Raw genomic sequence first — 12,752 nt, 5'->3', positions numbered from 1 at the left:
TTATGTGAATATGAATTATAATTCAGCTACTTTAATGATAAAGTAGTTAGTAAAAACCAGCTGTTACATGGTGATAGAGCAGCTCAGCAGCAAAAGATAGGTCGCAGGTTCAGGTTGTAACTGTTCACTGGAAATGTATGTTGGTATAAAAGCCAAGGTAGTGACCACAAGAATCAAAGCGTAGGTTGCAGTGGAATTTACAAAAAAACAGATAGCTCAATAGCAGAGCAGCCCATAAACAAATGAAAGGTCCAAGGTTTGAATTCTACCCACCATGAAATTTTCAGAAGCCTTTGACATTTACATATATATGCATTTGATCATAGTGTATATGTAGGTCATATAGCCTATGACTCTTGTCACGAGATCTTTATATATCTTAATTGTCTGGATGCCTTTAGTATATAGGGACAACAGTTGTAATGTCAACTGTTACTTGTATCAGCATTTTGGATATGCCTGGGTGTTTGAGGCGGTAGAGAAGCCTATATGGGAATGACTGGAAGATGCCGTGGTTAGCTAGGAAGCTAGATCATCCAAGGAAGTTACTTGAATCAAATACAGCATAAATTAATACAACCACCAGCATACGCCATGAGTTGATAATCAGTTGTTATAATGCAAAGCTGCTGGCACTGAAGAAAAATATCAGAATAATAATTTCCTCTTATCAAAACTCTTCCTCTGCCATAGCTGGCCTTGTAACAGGTACCGACCACCTGCCCAGATGTGCCGTATAATTAAGGCATCTAACAATCCCTCTCCCATTAGGACCATCAGGGAAGTTAATGATGCTAATACTACCTGTATCAAGATGAAAAGAAGCAATGGAGGATTTTTCAAGCCCAAGGCAATGACAGAGAATTCCAATATTTACTAGTTCATGGCCCACAACTATAACATTCATATCAGGAATAGAAGCACTCTTTCGCAGGTTTCCCAAGTGCTCAGTCAGACTATTCCAAGCTTCCCCAGTCGTATCCCAAAATTTTGAAAATGTCTCTTCAAGGTTGCTGCAGTTTTGCTGTAATAAGTCTTGCCACCTGCCAAACTGACCCTCTTCTTTCTGTAACTGGTCCTTCAACAATCAAATAAATATAAAATTAGAGCTATTTACATAATCTCGCTTCTATTCTTTTTCAGATAACTGCATTATTTGCATTATAAAAAAATTGGAAGAGAGAGACTATTAAATCGATGTGTGAGATTCCAAAATGTTTTACAGGTCCAGACATTTGATACGTTTATCTATGGTATTAGGACCTGTTTTTGCATCTATATCCATGAGAAATTAAAATGGCAAGAGAAATGCTGGTGATAACTAGCTTCTACACACTATGACAAGACTGTGTAGTCAAAGACTCGGATCAATTTATAAAACCAATCAAATGATTTGCTACTTACCAGAAATACTTCCCATGACGTATCTCCAAGTTCCTGCATTTGTTTGATTTCCACATATCGAGGTACACAATCTGCTCCCAAGCAATCTGCAGCTTCCTGTACCTGAAAATCCGGAACTTGAAAATCAGTCATTTTCATTTCCTGTTCCACAAGTGATATCTGAAACACATCACAATTTTTTAAAAAGTGTCAAACCTGTGCTATGGCCTCAGCTGTTTTATGGGCAGCAAAGTGAGGGCTGCACAAAATCGAGCTCACCCTCAAATCTAAAAGAAGCTCTGCAGTTTTCTGAGACTGTGTGGAGTATGATAGAAAAGAGGCTGCTTGTTAATCATCAAGCTGGATTTACTACTAGAAAATGATTTGGACTCAAATATGTAAATCCACCTGAATTGTCCCAAGCATATTCATTGGTGCGTCATAGGATGTAGGGAGCCGTCCCTGCAGCGAATCAGGAAGATAACAAAATATTTGAGACGAAATAATATAATGAACCGTTATGCAAATTAAACAATAGATTAAATTTTCCACAGAAGTAACAAAATGTGATATTGGAGGAGCCAATACCTATGTTAAAGGTTCTAGTTGAAAAGGTGAATACTCAGAAACTGAGAGTAACACTTGTATCTGATTTCCTTCAAGTATGGGAAACTTCCTTAATTGTACTGGACTTTGGCCAATAATGGAGCAGCCATAAAGGCATCCAAAAGTCATTCGAATAAATAAGAAGATACAGTATTTCACACATAGCATGCCTCCACATGCTTTAGGGATTGCCAGGACACCACTAATGACATAAAATGTATGTTTTAAAAAGCATCATTAACGCTGTAAGCCTCTTATTAGAAAAGATCTGTTGTCTGTAACAGTTTTCCCAAGATAAAAATAAACTTTTCTCCTAATGAGAAAGTTATTTATCAAACCAGACTAGTTTAATTATAAAGGATGACAAGATTGTCAAATTGAGATCAACATAAAGTATGATGATACCATTAGCTTCACAATTTATGTTGACGATTTGAACTACAGGTACCAACTCTAATGTTCTCAAAGGCAAAAAGTGAATCTCAACAACACAATTGGAAGGACTGACATAGATTGCTATGCTGTTGGCTAGGATTCGAGTTTGATAAGAAGAAACATAAAATTTTCATTTCAGAGTAAGCTTATGTTGCAAACATTATGGCCCAAACTGAGATCTGACACTGAAAACTAAACAATATGATGAACTTTAAAGCTTAAACAATAGATCTGTTCTTAAATCTTTCTAAACATAAACATAAAATTTCCTAAAAGAGATATGCAGTAGTGAACAACAAAGGAAGCAATTTTCCCACTTCATGGGATGTGTGCAATCATTTCAACAATCACACTTAGAAAAGAAGTAAATGGCAATCTCCTCCAAATGGATGAGTCAAATTGAATATGCATGCCACTTCAAGAGGTAATCCTGGCCAATGAGGGTATCAGTAACTAAAAGGAAACTTCATAGCCACTGTGCTGTTTAAAATTGGAGGAACAAACAAGGAGGTGGAGGCTCGAGCGTTGGCATTTGGCCTCCAGACTTGCCATCATTTTGGATCAAGCAATGTAGAGATATGAGATTCCATGAATATTATTAATTCAAATACAAAGCAAAAGGCTGATAGCTGGAAAATCAATAGCATATAGGATTGGTCATTCATCAACAGTTTAAACTCTTTCATGGCCCAACATACATCTAGGTATCCAACTACAGATTATCCTGCTAGTTATACTTTTGAAATAAAAGAAGAAAAGAAGCTAAGTCTCCTAGTTGAAGACTGGGAAGAATCTTTTTCCTATTTAAATGTCAAAATATTGTCCAGCCGTCAATCATTATAAGAGACAATTTCTGGAGATTCAGTATATATCAAAGTTATTGCTTGGCAATTCTGACCTTAGCTTAAGGTAAAATATGATATCAGCATAGGCTTAACAAAGGTGGATATGAATACCATCTCCCAGGTCATTATGAGGTGGTATGTCGTGTGAGGATTTATCTTTAAGTAAAGCATTAGTTCTTCGTTTTGCAAAACAACCCTCAACGCTTGGAAAATGGATACAACTGCTAGATTGGCATGCAAGGGTCCAGATGACATTTTTAAGGTAATTTTGGAACTGAGGCTCAAGAAATCTTTCAAGACCTGTTCTAGTTTTCCATTGTGTGTTTTTCAATGAATACTAGAACCTGGGTAAGGAGTTTCTAGGCGAGGATAATTTCAGAATTAAAGCTTAATAAAGTCTTCAAAACAACATTCTAGTTTGCTTTTGCATGCTATCCAATGGGTCCTAGGCAAGGCGTTTCTGGTTGAAGAGCACAAATATGGGATTAATACTGCCAACTCCTCTATGTTCATGGCATTTTTTCTTGATTTAAGTGACGACAAGGAAATGGTGAGAAAATTGGGTATAACTCTGGTCAAGAAGCATGTAGTGAGCAGTTTTAATGAGCCATTGCAAGTCACATCTCTAAAGCAAGACACTACAAATGACAGTAATGCTTCTTTGCCAAAGAATTCATTGTCAGGTGCCTAGAGACTGTTTATCATTACTAGCAACCCTATAATGGAGAACAAAAACAAAGTAGTGAGCAGTTTTAATGAGCCATTGCAAGTCACGTCTCTAAAGCAAGGCACTACAAATGACAGTAATGCTTCTTTGCCAAAGAATTCATTGTCAGGTGCCTAGAGACTGTTTATCATTACTAGCAAACCTATAATGGAGAACAAAAACAAAGGAAACGAAAGTTGTTGTCTTCCTAAAACAAGTTATGGAACAAATCAAGGAGCCTAGGATTGAATGGATGATTTCACTGGGAACCGATAGGTCTATCGAGGAGAACAGCTAGTGGCATGGTACTGCTTTGAAGAATATTGATAATTGCTTCAGAAGATAAAAATAATGTCATATGAATGAATTCAGGGATTATGTTCAAGACCAGAAGTCTTAGATAGAAGGATATGCAAGTAGAAAATTGGACGAATTGTGTAACAATGGAGGCATTTGTTTATATTTTAACAAACCCTTTATATTATGAGAAATAATTATCAAGATATTCAGTTTGATCTTCATTATTCATTATCAACAAAGGAGGGAAAGACTCCTTTAAATAAGAGATTATAAAAGATCAACCCAATAAGGATAAGATCAACAATTAAGAAAAACAGGAAAAAAAAAAAAGGGATAAAAAAGAATATTCAGAGTCTATCCTAACAACATAATTGACTGTCAACTAAATATTATAATAGTATTTCAATACCATCCATTAATGATTCATCTAGTAACTATGCTAAGCCAAACCCAAAAACTAGAAATGATCTGCTAGTCAAAAAGAGTAGAAGATTGACTCCTTAGAATATAGCATCCTTTTTTCTCAGGCATTGTACATTTTGGCATTTGCAGCCACCCCTCCCATACTCCAAAAACACGAAAAACAAAAAACTAGAAATAAAATTGCCAAACCCCAAAAGCAAGGTAAAATCCTTGATTTTATATAATAATGTGACAAAACCTAACCACAATTTAAACTATGAATTGAAACTAACAAAGGAAATATTAAATGGTAAGTGAGGAGCATGGGGAGGAGCAATGGGATGGGCATGGAGCAGGGAGATGGGCGGATGAAGCAAACCATGAATTCCCACTTGAGTTGTGTGCAAGTTTTGGACAAGAGCAATAGAGAGAAGATTGGAGACTTGGGCAAGTTGTGGTTTGCAAAGGTTTTATTGATCAGAGGGCTTTGAGGGCTTGGCAAAGAGAGGGTGTGTATGAACCAATCAGAATCAAGGTAGATGGTTGAACCCTTCATGGCAAGAATGGGGCAATTGTGATAAAGAACAGGTTAGACCACGACATTACAGAATGGCTTCCAAATGAATCCTGGAAGGGGAGATTCTCGAGAGACGAGGCAAAGATAATTCGAGTAGGAAGGAAATGGATCTTCAATCCTATGAAGGCATTGCCCAATGGTTTCCTTTTAGTAGAATGGCCTTCAAATTTGATAAAATGGAAAATGATGCTCAAGGACCATACATGATGGATGGTAATGGAATTTTTATGAAAGATTGGATACCCAATTTTGATCAGTGGAAATAGGAGATTGAGGCAAATCCCGTTGTAGGTCCAGCTCTACAACCTACCTTCAAAATATTGGGCTGAACATATATCATAATTATGAGACTGGCCAAGACTAGGCGAGTCACAAGCTGAGAGACCCTTGGTGAGTCTGGGGGACCTGGACTTAGACACAGTAGAATCTAGGCAAGTCCCAATGCTTAGACTCGACCAAACTCAATTTGTTTCAGGTCTAAAATACTTAATTTTTTTTTGGTTTATGACCCCAAAATAAACATAATACCATGGGGACATGTTCCAAAAAAAAATAACCCACAGCATTGATCCCCTTCAATTCCATAGACCTGTACTACACCAGATGAACTGAACTAACACTTATGGCTACCTTGCATCACATTAACAACCCTTTGGCATTTGAAGAACAACACAGCATATGAAAATTGCACAATTTGATTTTGTGCTCTGAATTTGAAAATAGATATTAATAGGTTGCACTTTATTCCTGCACATTAAACATTTAAGTTAACCATTTTACTCAATACCATACATTTCAAGGGCATTTATGTCGCTGAACCTATCTTTCAATGAACTTGCACTTTGGTGAACTGTGACGCTGGCTAACTTTCTCTAGCATCCTTTTCTTTTCTTTGTTTTCTTTCTCTTTCTCAAAGCTTTGCACTTTCAATGAAAGTGAAAACCTAGGAGACAAGTCAATGAATCTATAGGTTGTCAATATGGAAAAACTCCACTTCTTTGTCTTTTATAAGCATTTTAGGGAGCTTATGGATTTTGAGGCTTTGACCTTTCCTCACCCTTGTTGCAATTTCAGCAGGCTTGCATACTTTCAAATCTGGCAAGACTTATGAAGATGTGTATGTGTGTGTGCGTATGTATGTATGCATGTATTTATATACAAAATAGTTTTAAAACTATACAAAATTGTAAAACTAAATACCAAGGTTGCATGGGTACTCGTACCCACACCCCTGGTACTCGTACCCACCAAGTACCCACGTACCCAAGTACCGGGTACACGTATCCCACGTACCGGGTACTCGGTGGAGAGCATCATAGCTAAGGACCTTGATTAAGATTCTGATTATTTTTTTGGTTTTTTATTTTTGTATTAGCTTGTTGTTTATCAAACGTAATTCAATACCAAATCAATTTGAAACTTTGATACTCATTAACAATAAACTTTATCACTGTTCAAGTCATAAGTTTATCATTTGCAATATGTCATTGTTATATGATTTAGGATCCTCTTGTTCATGTTTAAAGTCTGCCTTCTTTGTTATGCATCTAAGCATTTATCATGTATTATTATTTCAAACATATAGCAAATCTGAAACTGAAAACAATACATTACATTTGCAAACTTTATCACTGTTCTTGTTTTGAAAAACCATTGTCATGACTCATAATTTCAGATGTTTTATAAATATAAAGGTATAATTTTAAAATAAGTTTGACATACCCAAGTACCTCCGTCCCCTATTATGAAAAATACTTTTAACATTAAACATTCAGCAATAGCATATATATATATTTCAAATTTCTTGTTTTGAATGCTCAATGTTATGACTCATGACATATATTTTGATTTTTATATTTTCTATAAAATATTAATTAGATAGAAAAAATAGGCATACACACGTACCCCCGTCCCCTATTTTGAAAAATATGCGTACCCGTACCCGTTCCCGTACCCACGTACCCGTGCAACCTTGCTAAATACATTTAATAGAATGATACTTTATCGTTGATCAATACCAAATGCAAAAATGGTAGTGATAAAGATAATTAAATGCCAATTGATATATGTTTAATATTTATCTTTATCAATTAGAATTTAATAGTGATAATTATAGTGGTTTAAGTTCTTGATTCTGACCTCCACTCCTAGACCCTCTCATTTAATCAGTTTTCTTATATGATGAGATCCCACTAGTTAGTGGGAATTCGGGAGTGGAGACTCTAATGGGTTTGAGGGGCAACAATGATAAACTGGACAAGGTGTTAGATACGAGAAAAACCCAATGATAGAGTGAAGGGAGAAAAAAGATCTTTCTATTGGCTGAAGTGATGCTTTCAAAGGCATCTTAGGATTTTTAGATGCAAAAAAGGTCAAAAAAAGCCATTCTTAGTTGCTTTTTGGCACTCAGCACCATGGGTATGCCCAGCTACATAGTTGCACATACCAAAATACCTAGGTATGTACCACAAGTGAACTTGTACACGGACATCTCCAGTAAAAATGTGGGACACCTAAGGGCATGCCTAGTAATGTAGGTATTTATTATTTAACAATAAAATGCTAAGTGTGGACCCCAAAGTTGGATGCCTGAGTTGTGGGGGAAAACACAAAGTTGCTTTTAGAAGCTTATTTAGATCTTTTTGAGGAAAATTATTTATAGGTGCCCTAATTCCATCCAACCTCTATTAATGAGGATTTTTCCATATTTCTTCATTCAAAGATGGCACACAAAGGAGATGTTAGAAATTGGAATGAACAAAAAAGTTCTTTTGAGATTAACTGGGGATGGAAACCCTCACCAGATGCACTAGTTATGTTTAATGTCCCCCTATTTATAAGATTTATATAATAAATTAATAATAGAATAAACAATAGCAAATTATAAATATAATTTATTATTCTATATTATAAATATAATAAGAGAATTAGTAACATATAATATAGATTAATCAATACAATCATATTATCTATGATATATGATTATAATTAAATATAATAAAGGAATGCTAAATGGTACAGATAAACTTGACACAAGTATTATTATAATCAGTTTGATAGAACTAATTATTAAACATATATATAAAAATAATAACTATATAAACTAGATATATTATTACTAGAAGTAATAATTAAATAAGTGATAGCATACGGTTGTGTCCTTTCATATAATCTATAATTCTATATTTATACAAAGAACGAAGTTCAATCTGAGAGGGCATCACCACTCCACATTTGCATACGACTCTGCAAACTATAAACCCGACACAGCGCAGAGACAATTCAAGGCATTGATTTGAAGATTAGAGAGGGGGTGAAGACATTTATGGAGAACAAAGGAATAACAGTCAGCACCCAATTTTATATACTCAGCATCCCACAACGTCCCAGTGATAGGCATGTACGCAGATTAAACACCAGTATCGACACATCCATGATTATAATATCAGGATAGAGGAGAATCGAAGAAACAGAAGGAGAAGACAACGGGCAATGATAAAGGCAGAGAAAGAAAATAGGTTGGTAAAGCCAAGGGAGCAGAACGAAGTAACAATAGGAGTGAGTAATCGAACTCTATGCACACAGAATCTTTGTTTGTAAGTTTTATGTTAAGAAAGATCAACAGGTAAGAAAGAAAGTGATTTTCTTGGGACAATGCCTAAGATAGAAAACCAAGACAAGGACAATTTACAAAGGAAAGCAGCCAATCAGTATTAGAATCTGCAAATATAGAAATTATAATACATGGAGAAAGATTAGAAGGCATCGAATCAGAGCTCTCTGTGAGTATATGTCAGCAGATAAAAGGGACATCGATAGTCATTTGATTTCAGGATCGTACAAAGACCAATCAGTGTATTTGCAGTTGTAAACGATCTTACATTTTATAATCGGTTGAGTGACACATCAGACGGAATTCTGCATTGTTATGCCAGTACACAATTTTGGCTCTTATATCTCACTTATTAAATCATTTTATATTTCCATAACTGAAAATAAGACAGTATCAATTATATCACACACAAGAGTGATATAAGATTACACATCTAAGAATCATATCAGAAGTGTTGTTAGGAGATGTAAATATTATACAGATCTAAAGAACAACAACATTGGTTATCATTTAAGGGCTGATAACAGAACCAAGGACGTGATTTACTAATGTTTCAAGTGAGTTGTCCCTGAATTCCAAGACATCCCAAACAGGGACATTACATTATGGTGGTGAAAGATCCTCCCTAGATGGTTTGGTATTTTCACGCAAGAAACACATAAGTTGCAGTTGCATATATTTTTCAAAAAAGGGTTCTGAAGAAAATGAAAATATACAAGGTCTTTTTTACTGCAGAGTTTGTAAGTTTTCTTTTTAATGATTAGCAAAGATTTTTGGGTGTTTTTGGGTGGTGTTTTAAGGTGTTGTTTATAATGTCCACTCTACTGGAGTTAACTTGGCACAACTTATACCTACAAAAGCAATGTTAGAATTAAACAATAACAAGCTTAACTATATAATTTTCTAGGTGCAAATGCTACCCCAGTTCTAACCCAAACCTTAAGGACATCTCCAGATCGGGTTTGCTAACCCTTAGTTATTTCACTGTCTTCTCTAGAGTGCGCCCCTTAAGGTTTCTTCTTGGAAGGGGCATCCTCTATACAAGGCCCATCACATATGCATATGCTGACTCATCAAAATAAAATGGCACGTGGAGATTATATCAATGTCATCTAGCCATTCATAAGGGGGTTATACTAACCTCTTGCACTGGCCCTATTAGCCATATACAATTTTGTACTAACTTCCAGCACTGGCACTATTATCTCATCTAGCCATTCATATGGAGGTCATGATGGAGCCCAAATTTTTGCAAATTAGATCTACCATGAAAATTTTGAAGAGTATCATTACATATCAGTTGCTCTTAAGATGATGTGTAAGGAGACAATATTTTGTTGGATGTTTTAAAGCCTAATTTGCCAAAGCATGTACATTTTAAAACTAAGTTTCTTGAGATTGATTGGGTCACTTTCCTAACGATGTTGAAGCGGTCTTGGCAAAAGGAATTTTCAATCACTGTGACAGCCCTTGTGTAGCATTGTTGTATGAGAAAGCTGGTTTAAATATCTACATGCTCTACAGCACTATGCGGACTTGCCTTCTATCAAACATATCATGAAGAGTTTCCAAACCATTAAACAAGAGACAAAAAGACTATTTCAGAACAGTCATTGGTGAGATGGGCTACCCCTCGGCTTCATGATATTGATGCCTTGTCAAAGATGGCCGATCCAGCAACAGACAGAATTTACCCTGCTAAAGCCTTGTCATTTTCTGTTGATATTGTCACCCTCTATTATCAGCCTAAACCACAAATCTGGCCTCCTACGTCTGAAGTGTGTAATCACTGGTGTGGTAAATGCAACAGGCTAGCCTTAACAAGAGAATGATGGGAAACGCATTTACCCTATGCAAGGAGGATGCGATGTGTTCTTTCCCACAAGAGTCTCAAATGGCAGAAATGGTTTTTTATAAGATTTAAAAAATATACAGGGGAGCGAAAAGTTTGTGCCCAAATATTCGAAGACTTTGACCCCTTCAAAGATCAATGCTTTGCTAAAGAAACAACAAACAGTATAATAATGTTGTTGAGTTTTGAAGAAGCAATTGCAAAAGGCAAGAAGTCAACCATTGATAATGCCATGCTATAAGCTTTCAAATGTTTGCACAGGATTGAAAAGTAATATTAACCTTCATAAAACGATACAGCAGAGATACATTTCCAGCAACGAGTCAATAATTGAATTATGAGATCTGTCAACCAGTCACTTCCATCCTCTCAAATCACGGGCCCAAGTTGAAGTTTTAGCCTGTACATTGGTATGCGGACTAGGCACAGATCAACATGACGAAGACTATATGTGCGTGCACGAGAATGAGAAACACCAACTAGGTTGCCAACTGTTTGATACGATGCCTCACTAAGCTAGCAACATAGTTATGGACCGTCATGAAGAGATTGTCCTGCGCATGTGATTTTGTGGGATGCCGATCGAAGAATGTGAACTTATAAGAAGACTTGCCACATATATGATGGAATGCTTTGTGATAGAAACAAGCTTTGACTCTGCCGACTTAGCCAAATCCCAAATCCAGTCATCCTCTTTTTCTACTCCTCACCCAGATAAAGATACATAGGAGTATATCCGCGATTCTTCCGTACAATCAGCGTACCATGGAATGTTTTAATGTTAACGAACTTGTGAAATGTTGTGGCTCTCAGTTTGATAGGCATCGAGATAGTGTGCTAACTATTTGTCAGAAGTGGGAACTCATTTGATGTATGTTTTCAATGAGCATTGGTCACTTCAATGCACGTGGGCCAATCAGCTATTTGGCAAGACGCTTATGGAGAAGACAATGGGGTTCTGAGCCTAGCATATAAAGGGACCGAATAATATCAGAGATTGCACCAAATATATGTAGTATAGGACTTGGAAACGGTTAATCAATGAAGAAAGGAGTCCAAACAAAATGTCTGCGACCACCCGAATTGACTACCTGGCAAAATTATCCATAGCAAATGCCTGTTAATGGAAATATTCATTGCATGAAGTGTAAATTGAGGATGCAAGCTCTCCAAAACTCTCCAACATGCTCTACAAACAAATAGTTAGTGGAGTTTCACATAATAAAATATTTGGTTATCAGAAGAAAAATGGCACTTTCTGGAGCTACTCGTGGTTTTTGATGTATACAACAGAGGAATGAGATTGTAGCATTGATTACCAGATTCCATGCGTACGAGTCAAGGAAGGAAGTCTCTTCTCTTGTGCTCAAAGAACTTAGCAATGTCGTGAGCCCTACAAAGAACACTATATAGGCTCTCGGTTTAACTATTAATGACTGCACCTAAAAAAGATTCGAACATGTCAATCATGGCTTGTGAGACAAGTGAATTGGAATCAAGAAGATTGTGATAACATCAAAAGATTCAATTTCTCTTGCCAAAGTTCATTGTAATATTTTCAGATATATGCCTCGCGTCAAAATCGAACTTGCTGCAAAATAAAAAATATGCATCACAAGACCATAGTCTACGGTGGTAAAATAAATCAATTTGGAAAAATATAAAGTATCATGCCAAAACAAATAATAAAGTTCCACGTGCGATTAAGGAGATTCAGGGTTTTATTAGTGGATACATTAAGGTGTGATTAAGATTTTATAAAAGGAAATTATTTTATAAAAAAGAAGTCTCTTTTCAAAGACATAACTCTAACTTGAAAAGTCACAACTTCCTTGTGAAAGACCATAAGACAGATATAAAAGGAGGAACATAAGAACAAAATAAGGGGAAGAAGATTCAGATTTTTGTGAGGAACAAGGAGCGTGAACTAATGACTTGTAATATAAATTCAAATATTATATTTCAATAATAAATAAAATGCCCTTTTGTTTATTTTTACTTGAGGCAAAGAGATTACAGTTAGAATGTTGATT

At 35.9% G+C, this 12,752-nt stretch overlaps 1 protein-coding gene across 2 annotated transcripts in view; it reads right to left on the bottom strand.

Annotated features, from left to right (window-relative positions):
• Positions 1-235: 235 nt before the first annotated feature.
• The window catches only part of LOC149557873 (phosphoglycerate/bisphosphoglycerate mutase family protein), a 53,395-nt gene continuing 40,878 nt past the window's right edge, over positions 236-12,752 (bottom strand). Inside the window, exons 6-9 of one of the 2 annotated variants that reach the window (XM_089832340.1) lie at positions 1,792-1,845; positions 1,600-1,698; positions 1,405-1,506; positions 236-1,078 (exon numbers count right to left, since the gene is read on the bottom strand). In XM_089832340.1, the coding sequence (XP_089688466.1) occupies positions 671-1,078; positions 1,405-1,506; positions 1,600-1,698; positions 1,792-1,845 (663 nt within the window). In that variant the 3' untranslated portion in view covers positions 236-670. The remainder of the gene's footprint in view (positions 1,079-1,404; positions 1,507-1,599; positions 1,699-1,791; positions 1,846-12,752) is intronic. The other variant, XM_089832341.1, reaches the window with a different exon arrangement.

Source organism: Cupressus sempervirens, chromosome 5 (genome assembly GCF_028749045.1).
Source record: "Cupressus sempervirens isolate cs-2001-9-10 chromosome 5, ASM2874904v1, whole genome shotgun sequence".
Taxonomy (NCBI): domain Eukaryota; kingdom Viridiplantae; phylum Streptophyta; class Pinopsida; order Cupressales; family Cupressaceae; genus Cupressus; species Cupressus sempervirens.
Note: the sequence above shows the minus strand (reverse complement) of the source record. Positions and strands in the feature narration are given on the sequence as shown.